Below are 13,176 nucleotides of genomic sequence, written 5' to 3'. Positions count from 1 at the left end.
GTTGAATTCCAGACCTGAAACTGGGATTCTCCCTAATCTTTTCAGACAGATGTTTCAGGATTTTTCCATGAGACACTCCAGTACCCAAACAGGAACATTGTGGTCTCATTCCATAGAGCTGTAAATTCTCTTATCAAATGCTCAGCTCTTGACCTGATCAGCATGGGAAGCCTGTTCCTAAAACAAAAAGTGTTTGCACAAAACACAAGGCTAAGAAATGAAATTCTTCTGTACAGCAGATTACTAGCACCTTAGAAAAAGCTGGTCTGTCCAGACTTCAGTCATTTTTAGAAGGTTAGGTTTTGTAATACTTTGCATCCTCAGATGTCACTGGGAGCTTTGCTCTTTATTTTTGTGGGGACAGGTCTTATTTTAAGGGCATTTCATCTTATCAGAAATGAAAAGCACTTCATACATGGGCATAACCTAGCCATTCAGGGAAATGCTGTCTTTGTAGGACAGCCATGGGCTGACAAGACATCCACATGCATATAAAAATCACCATGTCAAGGCCTCAATTTTTCTGAAATTTTTGTCTCCAAGTGCTATGCAAATTAAGCAGTTCACCTCCACTTCCCCCTTTTGGAAAACAGGCTGAACCAAGAGAGGACTTACAAACAGGAGTCGACAGAGTGTGTAATTCTTTAGAGCAATTAGAGACCCATCATGGGACAGGAGCTGTGCATTTCACCACTCTTGCCTGTGCTCATATCTTAATGTCCTCTTGAGAAGTTTGACATTGTTCAACTAACAAAAAATGGCCAAAGCATTTGAAGGAAGCGAAGGCCAAACAAAAAACAAAAAACTTGTCTCACAAGTCAGCTCTGCAGCTCTTAAGCCAACCCTTCTTCCCTGCAGTCAGTCTAATGCCAAGATATTGCCATACCTTTGGCAGACATCTGAAGAAAGAAGTGAAAGTGTGAAGCCATACATTGCCTTAGCACAACCACACTCATGCAGGTGTGTGCTGGGGTGGTGGGGAGCCCCTTCTTGAGATATGGAGAGAAACTTTCCCCATGACCAAGGGCCTTACAATAAAATCATGCACTTTAATATCTGCTCTGCACATAATCCTTGATGGTCTATAATTTTTGAAGGGACACCTCAATATAAATCTAAATAGGCAGTAGGATATATAAATGCATACATTATTTTACTAAATAAATAACCTTTTTCTCACCTTTTACCTCATGAGCATATCTTTAGGTACAGTGTTGTGGTGGCTGTCTGTTTGGAAGCTCCAGTAAGAAGTGCTTCTGTCAGACAGCTTTCTTCTCTCTGATGATACAAAACCAAGGTGGCTGTGGGTGACAATGTGATGGCCAGTGAACCTCAACAAGTCATGAGATGGTTCAAACAGCAGTGCAGACTGGTAATTAAGCATTTACAAACATCAGTCAAATGTAGAGCAAAAGAGGATATCAGAGAGCAGCAAAACAGGATTCTGCTGCAAAGCTCCAGTGAAGTACAGAACATGTCACACATTTCATGGCAAACGACTTTCCCTTCCTATTCTTGGTAAATCCTGTCCCCTCTCCAAAAGACTTCTTTTTTTGCAAAGAAAAAACTGGGGTGAAGTTTACACAAGGGAAATTCTTGAGCATGAAATGCAGAATACAAAACACAACATCAGCTTGAAAATCCAGCAATCCATTATCATAAGCTTATATGAGCCACATTTCCCATGTTTCTAAAACACAAGCAAAGTAGCTAACATCTCTTATGTGGCAGGGATCCAAAGAGGCAAGCCAAAGCAAGACTGGGCAGTTCTCCAGCAGAAGGGGTTAGCTTCAAAAGTTGAAGTGCACTTAAAGCTTTAAGGGGGAACAAGGGGCCAAATTTAGATGATGCTTTGTCAACTATACATGGATTTCCAAGCTGATGAGAAGTTCTTCTCATCAGATTAATGTTCCATCATTAGGCTACGATTTTCTTCATAGGAATGATGCCATTTAAGCAACAGGAGCAAGTTTTATCATTCCATCAAACAGCATGGCTGGCACTTGCTATTTCCAGTATACTCTCTGTTTCACATACAGGGTAAATTTCCTCCCAGGAGAGTAACTACTCTTTACTTAGCAGGAGCTCAGGACAGAAAGAAGAGAGGGTTGTTTCTACAAATGAAGAGTACTTGGGAAATTCTGAGTAGGACATAATGTTACTAGCATCTTGCAAGAAGTAGCACAGACACTGTTACAGTCTCTACTCTTGTGGAAAATAGCACAGTAGGGAGTTCATTTCTTGTCCCACCTGAAAACTGTAATTTCCACCAGTACCAGACCATCTTATATGAGGCTGCTGATCCACTTGGAATTGGCTAAGTCCCTTGAGACTCTCCCAGCCATGTTGTTACTCCAGTCACTGATGGTTTTCTTGCGTAGAGATAGTTGGAACATGCTGTAAAGGCAGGTCAACTAGTAGCCATCTTATCAGTATGGAGTTACTCTTTCTTATTGCTGTTTTGCCATGCCTTGTTCAAACAGATAACTGGTGGTAGATGTAAAATGAGTGAGAAGAAAAATAAGTCTTTAAAATAAAGATTTTTTTTCTCTGAGCACACTCAGACAAAAGACAGGGTTTCTGAGATCTTGCGGTGCTTTTAGGAGAGAGACAGGGAGAGACAAGTTGTTTTAGGGAAGCTTTGTAAAGCCAAGTAATTCCAGCTTTAGTGATCTACAGTGTGTATGTTGCATTGAGCAGGATAAAGGGGAAAGGGGTTACAAGCCTGCTTATATCAAGCAAGTGCAGACAGAAAAGCTATTCACAGCACAAAAACATTGTTGTGATACTTAACCTTGCTCTGATGGCAGCCTCAGTGAAGGCAGCAAGAATTGATTCAGCTTGGAGACTGAACTCCTACCTCTCTCCAGGAGTGAATGTAAGGGAGTAGGAGCACTAGGAAGGAGGGAGGAGTGGAAAGCAAAGGAAAAATTGTTCATCTCTTATTGAAATTGGCAGACAGCTCCCCTGGTGTCCTCACATTGGCAGAGCACCTCCCCTCCTCCTTAGCAGCTGCCCCTTGTTTCAATGTATTAAAAACAAGATAATAAATCTATCCAGAAAAGACATTTACAGAGTGTCTAAAATATAAAGAGGGCCCACATCAATACAAATCAGAATTTTGAATTGATTATTCTGACTTCACAGAGTATACTGCCCAGAAGTTTTTAAAATAACCACGTGCAGAATTTGTGTTATTTTTTGGAAAAGTAAAGAGGAAAAAATACTGACCAGAAAACCTCATTCAAAGCCTAAACAAGTCCTTTAACCAGCTGTTGTATACACAGATGACTGTCTTTTTTTGGGGTGCACTGTAGGGCCAACACTGAAGATTTCATCCAGGAAGAAATCTGGGGACATTTTCAATGTAAGAATACTGAAAGAAAATTTGTATTAGGAATCCTGTTTGAAATAGAGGCTGAGAAAAGAGGGGCTGCATCACCACATACTACTGCACACAGTCATACAAAAGATACTGAGTCCAGAAAGTCCCATGGAAAACTATTCTCGAGTCTGTACACACTGCATGCTCCACAACATTTCATAATGGCCTGTTTATAAAAAAAAATACTAATGGCCCATAACAAAGTTAAAATCCAACACCATAAACGGCCACAGAAAAAATAACAGGAGAAAGGAGCATTACTGGCAGTGTCCAAGGTCCCTGTAATAGCTGGGAGTTTCCTATGGAATTTCCTAGCTGTTAGCATCTGAAAGAGAAGCAGGACTGGCAGCAAATGAGTCTGCATGGCATATGAAATGTTTCAGGATCAGATCCAGATTCAGAAATATGGAAAACAAACCCCACTTTCAGGGATAAGGCCTTCTGAGAGGACATGACATTGGCAAAATGGTAGCAGAAAAGGAAAGACAGGAAGGAGAGAAGGTACAGAGAACGGGAATGGCTAAAAAGAGGGAAAGAAATGGTGGTGAACTGCTAGGATTTTTTTAAATGTCAGTTTTGTTATAAACTCAGTGTATGACCTTGATGACAGCTAAACCTTTCCACGCTTTTCCTCAGATTCCCATGTCTGTAAAATAGATACAATAATTCTGTACCTCAAAATTCTTACAAGGAAAGTGCCAGAAAGCTATTAAATATACAGTGTAAAAAAGTATCAATTAGGCATAAAAGGAAAAAGCCAACTCAAAAAATATTCACTGGTATCTGTGGAAAAATGTCATTTTGGGTGCCATAAAGAGCTATGCCCTTTATATTCTTAAAAGGAAGCATGGCTGAGAAAAGCAGCACTCTCTTCGTATTACCACTGAGGTCCAAGCAGACCTTCCCACAGAAAGAACACACCGTAAACAAATAAATGCTGATGTGATTGTGATAGTGATTGACGAAGGAAGATCAAGATCCTTGATCCTATCATTGTCTTCAGCACTGTGAACACCTAATAACTTTATTCAAGAGCCTCGTATCCAGACTGCAAGGAAAAGACAGTAAAGGATAGAATAAGCTGGTAAGAAATGTAAATACCGCAATGAAATTGCTTTTTCTGATTGGGTTTCATCTTAGTGAAAAGATAAGTGATCCCATCATCCTGGCCTCATGTTTATAGGAATCTGGATCTCTGTGTTGTGTATGAAAGCAGCCAGTAGTGTTCTGGTGTGTAGGGCAGAGACTGTATCAGGGAATTTGTTGAGCAGTAACAAATAGCATAGCAAATTATTGGCTCTGCAGTGGATGACAGCAAAGGAATTTTGGCAACATCTTCTCCAGGATTTTGCTGTTCCTCAGGGAATCTTCTGACTAAGTGAAGGGCACTTATGAGTTACATAATTTCATTATTTCTGTAGCTTGGGCACTCTTTTGACTGCAGTGCTGCAGGAATCTTAGCATGCAGCTTTGGATTTTGCCAGTCAGCTCACTAAAGTACTGCAGCAAAGCAATGAAGCCAATGCAGCACAAATGATGATTGTACTACAGTCTGGGAGAAATTCTTTTCATATTCAACTCACGGCAAAGCTTGTTATGTCATAAATTCTCTGTAGCAGGGAGAGAGGGAGAAGGGAGAGAAGACTGCTGTCTCTGCTTTTCCTGCGCTCTCTATTCTCAGCACTGTGCGTCATACTCTCCTTCATCACTCTCCATCACTTCTGCACAGATTCTGGCATCTGGGTCCACAGTGTTATGAGTTAGCAAAGGCCTTTTCCACCATAATCCAGAGACCACAAAAGCCAGAGAGAGAGTTTCTTGCTGTCAAGACACATGTTTTTGCTGTGAGTAAACTTGACAGAATAAATAGAGAGCCCCATAGTGCCAATATTAAAAACAATTTTCAGAGTGCAACAGCACTTTAAATTGGGAAAAAATGATACAGGGCTTTTGGAAGAAATAAAAGCAAATGTAAATGCCAAATTCAGTTAATGTCAGGAAATCGTATATTAAGAGAGATTGGTTCATAGCAGTTATTAATAGGCACTGGCTAAGAAACAACTTTTTGTTTTCTGCTGAATAGTTGGTAGGTTTTTCCCCCATTTTCTCCTACAATAGCACAAAACTGTGAGCTCACCTGTGAAAAGACAGAGAGCAAGAAGCAAGCAATAATCGTTAATAACTGGAGAGCGTAGGTATTTGCTTGGGGTCGCAAGACGTCAATTGTCAAATCCATAATGACACAGTAACTTAAGAACTGAGTTTACAGCATTAGGTCAGAAATACCAAAAATGAGCAGACCGCCAAACAGGAATATGAAGAGACAAAGTAATTTGTTTAAGGATTCAGAATAGTAGAGTGGCAGAGGTATCTTGAGCTATGACTAAACCCAGTGTGTCAAGACTTATTATCCCAGGATTCCAGGATTTACTAAACCAGCAACTCCTGCTGAACTGTTGATATTCTGAAGATTAGGTTTAAATATACAATAATATTGTTGGAAGGATGATATAAAAAGGGTTTTGGGCAATTCAGACTAATTCAACCTTGCACTTTACTGGGTGCAAGGTTGCCATCTGGAGAGCTGCAACACTGCTGGGCTAGGGACACTGATAGTTTCAAAGGCAATTAGTCTAACCCATTACTGACATAAAAGAACACTAGTGTACTCCTTTTAATTGCTGGGTTTTGAATTCATCATAAAAATTATTACGTGAGAGCTGGGAAATGTGCCTAATGTGCTGAGAGACAGTCTGACTTTCATTGCATGTGTGGCATGCATCTGCATCCATATTGCTAAGCATTCTAAGGGCACAGAAACAGGACATGCCTCCTAAAGTGAAAAATATACTATTTTCAATATCATTCTTTGAAGAGTAGAGTGATAAAGAGAGCTACAGAGCAAGGAGTGCTCAAGTAGCAGAGTAACAGCAGCTCTGATTCTGTTACCACGTTCCTCTGGTCACAAAGATATTACATTACACTTGTATAACTCATGCTTTCTGTCTGCAGGTGGAAAAATGACAAGGTGTGCATTCTCCATCCCTGGAGATATTCAAGAGTAGATAAAGCTGTGAGCAATCTGGTCAGATCTTCAGCCAACCCTCATTTGAACAAGGAGCTGATTCGGAAACTTCCAGAGGTGTCTTCCAACCTGAACTATGCTGTACCTGTTGCAACTTAAGGATGGTGTGATGTTGCCTCCCATGCTTAGCAGAATAGCAACTTCTGGCCTTGATTTCCTGTCCACAGTCAAGTACCTGATCTCTGCTGAACAAAACTCTTCCATTTATCATGCTTCACCCGGAAGAGTCTTTGGGTATGGATACAGAAGCATCTCAATCCCATAGTGCAAGACTTATCCATAAACATTTCCAGTTAGCTTAAATTGTGAGCTCCTAAACCAGTGAGTGCTGACACTTCGCATCGCACTGTGTAGACATAAAATGTAGCCGGGCATTTAAGTGATGAGCAGAAATTCCTCCTTAATTTGTCATATTCCCTTGATGGCAGTCATGAAGTGCAACACAGACTATTCCCTAGTGCCCGTCATGCCTCACGTTATGAATATTCCAAACATACATCTTTGCTTACAGAGATTTTTTTAGAGTTCTTCTAATTCTTTTTTGTTCTTTCCATATCTATCTTTCCATTTACTGGCAAGTATTCTCTCTTCATTTACGCACACCAAAGTTATGCACCCTCAAGGCTACTCCTCCATGCAACCTTTTCTCATGATGAGCAGCGGTTGTAAATGTAGTTTAGTACATTTGAGAAGAGACACAGAGAACATGCGGCCCTAATAAAGTTGTTGGAGTTCTCAATGAAAAAAAAAAAAAAAGCTAGAATGTAGCACAAAGAAAAGAATACATTATTCTGTGGATGTAGTTGGCAAACCATGGGAATTTGATGTGATTAGAAAAGCTTAAGGCAGTAACAGCTTTTATCTGCTTCTCAGTGAGCACAGCTACTGCTGGTATCTAGTGTGGTGTCAGGCACACCAACAAAATACGAGAGTGCTCACATAAACATGCCCTGCCATGTGGGTTGGCATAAGGCTCAGTAAACTGTGTGGTGTAAAGACAAATGTTTGAAGGTTGAGAGCAGGCTCAGAAACTTCATGGCTTAAGCATATATAGACTATATAGCAAAATCATATTTCAGGGGCTCTCAGTTACACTTCTTGTGGTGATGAGCAGAAGCTGTTCTGGCCCAGCCTCCCAGAGAGGTTAAATTAATAGTAGACAGTTTGTAGCAATACTGATCTTTGTAACTGCTTGCAAGAGCAAGGCGATGGAGAAAAGTACACCGTGGATGAGAACTGATCATTCAGGGAGTGCAGAACTACTGCAAAAAAAATAGATATCACCTTGTCCTTAAGGACTAGGGGTCCAGCTTTTGTGAACATCAGAGTAAAAAAAAGCTGTGCCTTGACAGAATGGTGCAGAATGGGTTAAGCAAATACATTTTTGATTATAGGCCAACTCTATCAGAATGGTATCTGAGCCCAGGCCATGTCAAACCTGCCTGTCACACTCACTGAAGCAGTTCATCACCCAGTTGAACTGCAGGACCATCAGGACCTTCATTACCTGACTGTGTTCTATTTGTTTGAACAGATAGAATGACCACAAAGACTGGGAATCAGATATTGTCACACTCTCCATATCTCAATTTTTTGTCTGCAACCCCAGATATTTCCCAGGGGAAGGCAATCTTCCAGTGACCTGTCAGTGCTGTCACTTCTGTACAGCTGCAGAGTAGGAGTTGCACCTCATTAGCTGAAGAAAGTAACAAGGATGACCTCCAGCCACCCCCTGCTTAAAAGACAATGAAGCAAGATCTGTAAATGCCATGTAAAAAGGCGCCTGACAACAGCATCTGCAAATCATACTCGGAGAAAGTTTATAAGCAAAGGTGAGGAACTTGTAGCATGAGAAGGAAGATCTGACCTAGCTTTCGTCCATCTGGCTGAGACACCGCCAGCAACAAAGACAGAGAGTCTTAGACAGCAGAACAAACCAATGGTCACACGAACGGGCAGGGACCCTGGTGGCTCTCCACTCTGCAGTGCTGGCACAGGGGTATAAGTCCCAGAAGGATGGGAAGAACAGAGACGGAACAGCAGGGTCTTTTCTGAGGCTGAGCAGTCAGTCCTCAATTGGCACAACCACAGAAAGCTGAATTTATCATCCACCCACGGACTGGGACTGCTGGCTTGAGCACCCTCATTAGTAGCTTCCATTCTCATAGGCAGCAAAGAGGGGTGGCTTGTAGGGAGGAAGAAGAATGAAGCAGCATGAGAGCTGGGAGGACACAAGGACAACAAACTGAAATAAATAGGGCAGGAGATCTTTCTCCTTTTTTAATGCCTTTATTAAAAATCAGCTCGAGTGGGGAGAAATGACGGGTCATGCAGATGCTCCCAGGAGTGTCATGGAGGAGGAGGATGAGTGCAGCTGTGTCCACTGGTATGCAGGCAGAGCTGGGTGTTCCATCCTCACAAGAGCACCAGGAGATGCCAGTTTTTCAGTTTGACATTCGAGGTCCTCTTTCTAGCCGACATCCTTAGGTTAGGGTGAAAGGTAAGAAGGATCTTAGCAGACACTGGATTCAGTTCCTCACCTCTAGCTTAGATCTCTTAGATCACGTAGATCTCTTAATTCCATGGTGGCTTGTTTTTTAGGGGTTTTTCTTGCTAGATTTGGTGAGGTGCTTCCTCTTATGCATACCAGCTTCAATGTTACCTCCCCCTCACAGTCCCAGGTATCATTTTCCAGGAAGCAGCAGGGGGATACCCGACAAAGAGGGATTTCTAACCATCAACAACAGGTAATTAAAGAAAAACTATTAACAACAGGTGATTACAACATGAAGTTATTAACAACAACTAGTTAAAACTCCAACTTAGCAGCAATTGGTTTAACTTGTTAACTCTGCAACTTTAAAAAAAATGGACAACATTTCTACTCATAACACAAAGTAGAGGGAGTCAAGGAGCTGGATACCACTGCAGGACCATGCTATTATCTCAGTGCAAGTGCCAAGGAGCTACTTCTGGAGCAGGACAATCTGTTCCATAATGACAGGGTTCCCAGAGAGCTTCTGGGACTTTTTCACTTCCACTGTCAAATCTCTGGGACTGGCTAATTACAATAATATGAGGTGACAGTCACATGAAGAGTGATGGATGGCTGAGCAGGGCTGAAAATCCAGAGGGTCAGATCACAATGAATTATAGTGGCAGGGTGCAGAAGCCCCTTCCCCAGATTTTCTCTTCCTCTCTCCCCACTTCTTCCCCCCACAATCTGCAGCATCTCAAAAGAAAAACATTAAAGAGAAATAATTCTCATTACCAGAATGCAAAATGGATGGTCAGTGCTGGGAGCTGGGTTTCAGGGTCACTCCAGCTATCCAAATTCACAAAGCACATGGCCAAAAAGGACCAAGTAGGCTTCTCATTTAATTTCCCACATAACATGGGCTGCCAGACAGCATCTGACTTCAGTGACTGTTACAGCAAAATCATTATGTACTCTTAAGATTTTATTTTGACACAAAGAAGCCTACACAAAAAAAAAAAGCACAAAACTGGAATAAAACACCATGAGCTCTGAGTGTTCCTACTCAGCATTCACTTTGCATAGGCCTGAAAGGTCATGCATAGATAGGGTCCTTTGCATGTAAAACTGAGATATTTCTAAGTCACATTGTCAGCTCTTTTTCCCCTTATCTGCCTCAGAAAAAAAATGGCTTTGGTTCAACCCATTCCCATGACCAGCAAGTGAATTACGGTTCCTGCCATTCTCACACAAAAGATCAGTTCAGTCCTGACCTCAAACTTACTCCATGGGTCTGTGCAGAGTTATTATGAGTGATTAGTTCAGATTTTCCCCTCTAGCATTTCACAGTGATGCTATGAGCTGTTGGTCACAGACTATGCTGAAGAAAGCCATATGAGAACTTTCTAATGATACCAAAATTCTCTGAAAGTGAAACTCACTCTCCATCCACAACAGATAGTTTGCATGACAAGCATCACAGCTGATCTCTTAACTTGGCTCAGTCGGACACCTACAGTCACACCCCTGGAAAATGTCATCCATATTAAGCCCCAGGTCAGTAGTTCATGGATTTAAAAAATGCTACATCTGTCTGCTGTGGCCATTTCTAAAAGGTATCCCATGAATTAAACTGAAACAAAAGTAACCAGTCCTTACATGGAAACAAGCTTTGTGTTGGACTTTCAAAATTAAACAAATGGGGCTGAGGCCTGTGTTGTATCTCTTCTCAGATTATGAAGAGAACCTCAATAATACTTTGCTTTTTGTAACTTCTATTTTTAACTGTAACATTTTTCCTACCTGTTTTATTTCAGTAGACTTTCTCAATGCTTCAAGAATCAGCTGAAGCTACACATTTTGAGGCCAAACTTAAAACAAGTTGAAAGACAGAAATAGTAATTTATCATATACAAAATTCCTTATGTATTAAGTTTAGTAGCAATTGCACTCAAATGTTTAATGAGACCACTGGAGAAAAAGTCTCTTTCTGGAGGAGTCACAAAGTTTTAGAACATTTCTCTCTGTGATGATCTGGTGATGACTACTCTTCCAAGAAAGGTCTCCTGCTGTATCAGGTGGGAAAAAACAAAAGCACAGAGATAGAAAGGTGTGAATTTAGCTCAAAGACTAAATATAACTTTTATATTATTATTTAATATAAATTTTTATATTAAAGTCCACACACAGATGTGCGTGTGCAAGACGGATGAGTGATGAAAAGGGGATTACTCAGCTCAACTTATAAAAAGGTCATGGCAAAATGCTGCCTACAAATCTGTGAGGAGGTTCAGCACTGACTCAGCCTGAAGCATCTGGCTCTTTCCTGAATCAATGCCCCATGAACTTCCTGTATCCTCAAGGCTTTTTTGATTTCTTTTGGCAGCTTCACCTTCAGACACTGTATCCTGAGCATCTAGGCTTAATACAGGACTGAAGCTAAAGATTTGGTATGGATCTCAAGCTTATCTGCTAAAAGAGAAAGTGGTACAAGCAACTACAGCAATAAGAACAGACTTTGTTAGCAGAAAGTACTCAGAAAAACCACCTCACTTTTAGCAGTAACATGTGATTGAAAAGGTACCATGCTCTGTCCTGACATGTGAAACTGTAATGGCAAACACTTCTCAACTTGGCTTTTCCTTATTGTAAGGATCCTGAAAGGGTCACTGTAATCACGACTTCAGGCATTGAGCATTTTAACATAAATGGTAAGAGTTACTACAACAGAGCAGCTTTTATAGTACATGGACCAGGCTGGGGAGGAGCAGTTATACTTCTGCTCTGACAAAAGCCTGAATTTGATTAGAATTAAACCATAGAGGAAGTTGCTCAGTTTTAGTGGGTCGGAAGAGCAACAATGAAAAAAGCACCAATTTCTGTTCATAAATTGTGCATGACTTCTTACAATATGTATGTAATAGTCAGGTTACCAGGTTTCTCATGCCTGTATTTGATGAATGGCTGTATCAGAACTGGTTAAATGACCCTTAGTAAATCTATTTGACATTACATCTGTGGAGAGATCTGTGGAAGTCTGTAATGATGGCAATTGGTTCTTGGGTTACTTAACAGCAAAATATTCTGGTAGTCATTCTAAGATGTTTGTACAAACTCTGCTGTTGATGAAGATGCCTCCTCTTGCAAACTCAACTCTTTTCTATAGTATCCAACTTTTCCCTACTCAAAGGGAATATGGGGAAGGTTTGTCACAAAGGTTTGTGACTGTTGCTTTTGAGCAGTTTTGGGCAGTCATTTGATCTAGCAATGATGATTAATCTATGACACAGTTATTTGATCCAGCAATGGTGATTAATCTACGATGCAGTTGTTTGCTGATTATCTGAAAATTAAGTTTTCAAAATAACAGGTCTCAGGCTCACAGAAGGAAAATAGTCATCATGGCATCTAGATAGTTTCCCAAACTGAGAAAACTTGTTTCAGTTCTTTCTTTACTAATGTTTCAGTGCAGCTTTCTTACCCTTTTCTCAGAGACTTTGTGATGTTAGCTTTGCTTTTCCTGTTTGCTTCTATTATTTAATCCATAATTTAATAATACATATGCTGGAAGGAAGCTATTACAAAAGCAATTCAAAGGCTTATGTTAACTTGGAAAAACAGCACAACAGCAAGAACTTTTTTTCCTCCACAGCAATATTCCAGGTGGTATCATATCAGAATTTTCTACAACTACTTCCAAGGAGAAAACTGCCCTGCAATATCTTCCAGTATCACAGTATCTTGAGTAGTAGCTTCCCTTTCACACAAAAGGAGCTACACAAAGTAGAAGCAAACCAACATCTCTGTAGGGAAGGAGCAGGAAGAAAAGGTTGGGAAAATGTATACTTTCCCAGGACTGGAGTAGGATTTTAAATTCTAGTCTGGATGCTGAATTTTAAAATCTCTTTCTAGCCCTGAAGTACTGGTGAACATTGAGCAGATCACTGGACCCACTGTGGAAAGAGTTTTAGCCTTTCCTGCTTTTCATAAAGGTGGTTCAAAAGGCCTATCAAAATACTTTGAGAACATCAAGTGAATAGAGCTACACAAAATATCATTAATAGCAGGAAAACTTGACAAATTAACTCCAGCCTTCACCACAAACATTATTCTGAAAGAAGATAGTATCTCTGAGCTAAAAAGTTGACTAGGATGTATCTTTACCCCTTATGAAGCAGTTTTTCCAGCAGCTTTGTCATCCACAATACCAAGGTCTCTGTAAATATAATA

The 13,176-nt window shown here is 40.6% G+C and overlaps 1 protein-coding gene across 45 annotated transcripts in view; it reads right to left on the bottom strand.

The window, feature by feature from the left end:
* LOC135294584 (uncharacterized) overlaps positions 1–13,176 on the bottom strand; it is a 255,789-nt gene that overhangs the window by 82,357 nt on the left and 160,256 nt on the right. For 27 of the 45 annotated variants that reach the window (XR_010356657.1, XR_010356669.1, XR_010356667.1 and 24 more), the window contains 2 exons: positions 13,111–13,162; positions 10,846–11,015 (listed from right to left, as the gene is read on the bottom strand). The exons of 17 other annotated variants lie outside the window; for them this stretch is intronic. Coding sequence is in view for 2 of the 28 variants with exons in the window: in XM_064410064.1 (XP_064266134.1) it covers positions 10,991–11,015; positions 13,111–13,162 (77 nt within the window). In the remaining 26 variants the exon portion in view is untranslated. Of the gene's footprint in view, positions 1–10,845; positions 11,016–13,110; positions 13,163–13,176 lie in introns of those variants that run through there. One more of the 45 variants, XM_064410066.1, reaches the window with a different exon arrangement.

The sequence above is a fragment of the Passer domesticus genome, chromosome 2, assembly GCF_036417665.1.
Source record: "Passer domesticus isolate bPasDom1 chromosome 2, bPasDom1.hap1, whole genome shotgun sequence".
Classification (NCBI taxonomy): domain Eukaryota; kingdom Metazoa; phylum Chordata; class Aves; order Passeriformes; family Passeridae; genus Passer; species Passer domesticus.
Note: the sequence above shows the minus strand (reverse complement) of the source record. Positions and strands in the feature narration are given on the sequence as shown.